General features: G+C 43.8%; 1 protein-coding gene across 1 annotated transcript in view; it reads left to right on the top strand.

Annotated features, from left to right (window-relative positions):
* Cfap61 (cilia and flagella associated protein 61) overlaps positions 1–3,874 on the top strand; it is a 273,504-nt gene that overhangs the window by 156,453 nt on the left and 113,177 nt on the right. The window contains exon 19 of the mRNA XM_028756974.1: positions 2,544–2,642. Coding sequence (XP_028612807.1) covers positions 2,544–2,642 — 99 coding nt within the window. The remainder of the gene's footprint in view (positions 1–2,543; positions 2,643–3,874) is intronic.

Below are 3,874 nucleotides of genomic sequence, written 5' to 3'. Positions count from 1 at the left end.
AAGAAAGAAAGAAAGAAAGAAAGAAAGAAAGAAAGAAAGAAAGAAAGGAAGGAAGGAAGGAAGGAAGGAAGAAAGAAAGAAAGAAGAAAGACAAAGAAGAAAAAGACAAAGAAGAAAGGAAGAAAAAAAGGAAGAAAGAAAGAAAAGGAAGGAAGGAAGGAAAGAAGGGAAAGAAAGAGAGAGAGAGAGAGAGAAAGGAAACAGAAAAAAGAAAACAACAGAATCATCCTCTATCTTGTGGGAACACTTTTTAATCTTTTGTGAAAAATTTTAATTGTAGCATAATTCAGGATAGCATAATGTGGCAATTTAGCAATTTAAAAGTAATTTGATTCATACCGTTAGATAATTCAAATTATTCATACCAAAGGGATGAGTTTTGCAGTAAACGGTGAAGCCACATACATAACCGCTGAGCCTTCTGTCTGCATGGAGATGTAAGACACCCGTATGTAGCTCTCACTAGTCCAATCTAAAGTACATTTTGATCCAGAACCAGAGTAAACTCGGTGGATGCGAACACACTTTTATCATCTGTGGTTTCCATGGGACTGTCATAAATCTAAACCTGTCATTGGTGTGTTCTTGCAGACTGACAGCCTGAGTAGGCAGGATTAACTGTGGCCTTTATGCTATTTGAAGAGAGTCAGAAGTTTTATTCTTATTGTTAGAGGATAAGACAAGCTTGGTTTTCTCCATATGGAATGGAAAGACTCATTCTTAAATGATAGCCATCTGTAGAGACTCCAGACCTTTCCTAGCATGCGGCTGCTTTCAAAGGTCAGGTTCAGCTGAGTGTATTGCCTGTCGCCCGTGCCGTCACCCAAAGGCCCGTCTTTAGTGCTGTGTAACAGGCTGCCAGGTAAATTGGAAAATCTCCAGCCTCCTCTTAGGAAAGGAAGGCAGGTGTTCTCCTCTGGCCCAGTGAAGGCCCCTCCTTTTTGGCATGTGATTGATGAGGGGCCATGTAAACCAAGAAGAGATTTTTAGGGGAAAACTGCCTTTCATATCAGTGAGCATCCTGGGAATAGATCTCACCCATAACATCTTTCCTGACTCTAAGTTAAATTGCAAGAGGAGTATCTGAAATACTGAGAGGCCACTAGAGAAGAGTGAGTCCTAAGCATGTGAGTTCCTGGAACCTTTTACAGGAGCTTGGCAATCTCCTGAAGCCTGCCCACAGGGCTCCTTAGAGTGCAGCAGAGTAGAGGGAGTGTGAATGCCTCCTGGGGTTGGAGAGCAGAAATTGCTTCACTGTCTCCTGCTGCTTTGGAGACCTTAAGCAAAGCACTTACCTTTGCCAGCCTTCGTTTTCTGTTGCATGAAATACAGATAACCTGCGATTCTCTCCAAAGCTGCGATGTAGATTGTTTTGAAGATTAATCTCTGTGACGATGCCTGTGAATGCCCCGGGCTCTGGAAAGCATGGCACAAAAATAAAACAGTTTGTCTCTTTGGTTTGGTTTGGTTTGGTTTATTAAGAAAGTCTCAAATGTGTAACCAAAACTGGCCTGGAATTGATGATCCTCCTGACTCAGACTCCCAAGTTCTGGAATTGTAGCTGTATGCTGTCATGCCAAGTGACAGCCTTGCTTTCAAAAAAGGATCCTCTAGAATATTCTGCTAGGTGATACTCTTGGTACCCTGACATGGGTAACTATGTATGTCTGAAAGTGGAAAGGCTGGTGTTGAACTGTGGGAATCAGATGATCTGTAAAAGCATCTGAACGATTTTAGGCCTACAGGACAGAGCATCCTGCATCTCTTTCCTTGAAGTTTTCATCCATATATTCAACCAGCATCAGCAGAAAATTCTTGGAAGAAAAATTTGACTGCATTGAGCACATGCAGTTTATTCAAACACAGCACAGTAGACCAGCTACTTACTTTTTATTTTGTGTAAGTTGGTATAAGTAATTCTGAGATGATATTAAGTACTCACATGGTGGTGTATACCTTATGTGTGCATGTCATGGCATCTTGAATCAGGCACTTGGGCACCTTCAGATTTTGGTGTTCACTGGGAAGTCCTGTTGCACACACACCCCCCAATTCCAGGGGACCACTCTACAGGCAAACGTTAGGTGAGGTGATACCTAATAGATGACCTCTGAAAACCATTGTGTCTCAGTTTTACCTGAGAAAATAAAGCTAATAAGATTACTAATATCATCGTGCTGCCTTGAGGACTCCAGGGGAAATACATTGGAAGTGTGTGCTGCACTGTGGAGGTTAGGATTCCAGTTTCTTGGAAGTGGGCTGACACTCAAACATGGCACTGGTTTATGCAAAATTATCTGCCCCCTCCCAATTTGTGAGATTCGTTTTGGTTTCCTTGCTGTCCGCTGTGCATAGCCTCTAGAATTCTCTGCAATCGGTCACTTCCACACCACTGGCTTTTCTGCTGTGGAGGCTCCCTTTGAAGATATGTGTGAAAAGAGGTCCTACCGCCAAAGAAAAGGCCGAGAGTCGGAGGACAGATAAATTGAATCGCAGTAAATTTTTGTTCTTTTAACTTTTGTTTTCTTTTTATTTCTCTTCAGCTCTCACCTGAAATTTAATAATCTCACCCTGATTTCAACTCATGGACTCCCAGGAAAAAGACTTTTGGGCAACGAACAGAGGAAGTTTCTAGCAAGCGAGTATGATTCGTTTTCCTTTCTAATTAGCTTCCTAATTTGTGAGCAGTCTTTTTTTAAGTTGAAAAAAGAGATCTTTGAAGTGGAAAGGAGAGAGTGGGGGCCTTTCTCCTAGAGTCTGGGTATTGCCTGGGAAATACAAGTTCAAACCCATCAGTGAACGTCTTAGGGTTTCTACTGCTGTGAGGAAATACTCTGGCAAAGGCTCATGCTTCCCCAGCACTGTTCATCAGTGAAGGAAGTCAGAGTAGAAACTCACATGGGGCAGGAACCTGCAGGAACTGCAGGAGTGCCGCTTACTGGCTTTCTTATAGAACCCAGAACCACCATCCCAGGGACAGCACCACCCACCATGGGCTAGACTCTTCCCCATCAATCGCTAATTTTACAAATGCCTTACAGCTAGAGCTTATGGAGGGAAGGTATTTTGTCAGCTCAGGTTCCATCCTTTCAGATGACTCCAGCTTGTGTCACACTGACGTAAGACTAACTATGGCAATGGGTGAATATTCGGTCCAGGATGGCAAGATGGGGTTGGCCTTTTGTATCTATAGGGAGACAGCTTCCCTATTCCTACAATTGAATGGAGCTCATGGGCCCAGCTGCTTCTACGTTGGGGTGTGAGAAACAGGACAGAGAAATCATGGCCATGCGTGTACCCCACAAGCACCACCGTGTTAGGGTGTTTGTCTCTCTCACCCCTCCCTCACCATAGGTACCGGAAGCTGGTCTGCTTAAACCTGTGCTAACTGAGCCAGGAGAGCTTCGCTCTTCTTTGCCAGTAGAAGCGCTGATTGACAACACCTGTACTTAGAAATGTTCTTTCTGTATCATATCGGGTCCACCAATTTCAGTTTCTGGATGCAAAACACAGGCTCCCTGCTGGAGAAACAGTCTCCCAGTGTTTAAAGTGGAGAGAAAGAAAGGAAATTGTCCCCTCTCTAGATGGGAGTGGTGGCATAGCAGGATCTTAGATGAAGGGATTCACTGTCATTTTGAAGAAAGACTTGTTTTAACTTCACTGGGAAAACCTACCCCTTCTTAACCAGCAGAACTAGGCCCCATTCCAACACCTTTATCTGAATGTGGAGGTCTGTTGCTGTTGTTTGGAGTGGGAGGGTTAGAACCTGGGGATTTGAGAACACTAGGCAAGTGCTTCACAATAAGCTGTCAATCTCATCTTTATTAGACCATGCACTTTGGTTTGTGGGGGGGGGGAGGGAAGGGGGAGGGAG

Source organism: Grammomys surdaster, unplaced genomic scaffold (genome assembly GCF_004785775.1).
Source record: "Grammomys surdaster isolate TR1022 unplaced genomic scaffold, NIH_TR_1.0 129, whole genome shotgun sequence".
In the NCBI taxonomy this organism is placed as follows: Eukaryota; Metazoa; Chordata; class Mammalia; order Rodentia; family Muridae; genus Grammomys; species Grammomys surdaster.
The sequence above is the reverse complement of the archived record's forward strand: the minus strand, read 5'-3'. Positions and strand labels throughout refer to the sequence as shown.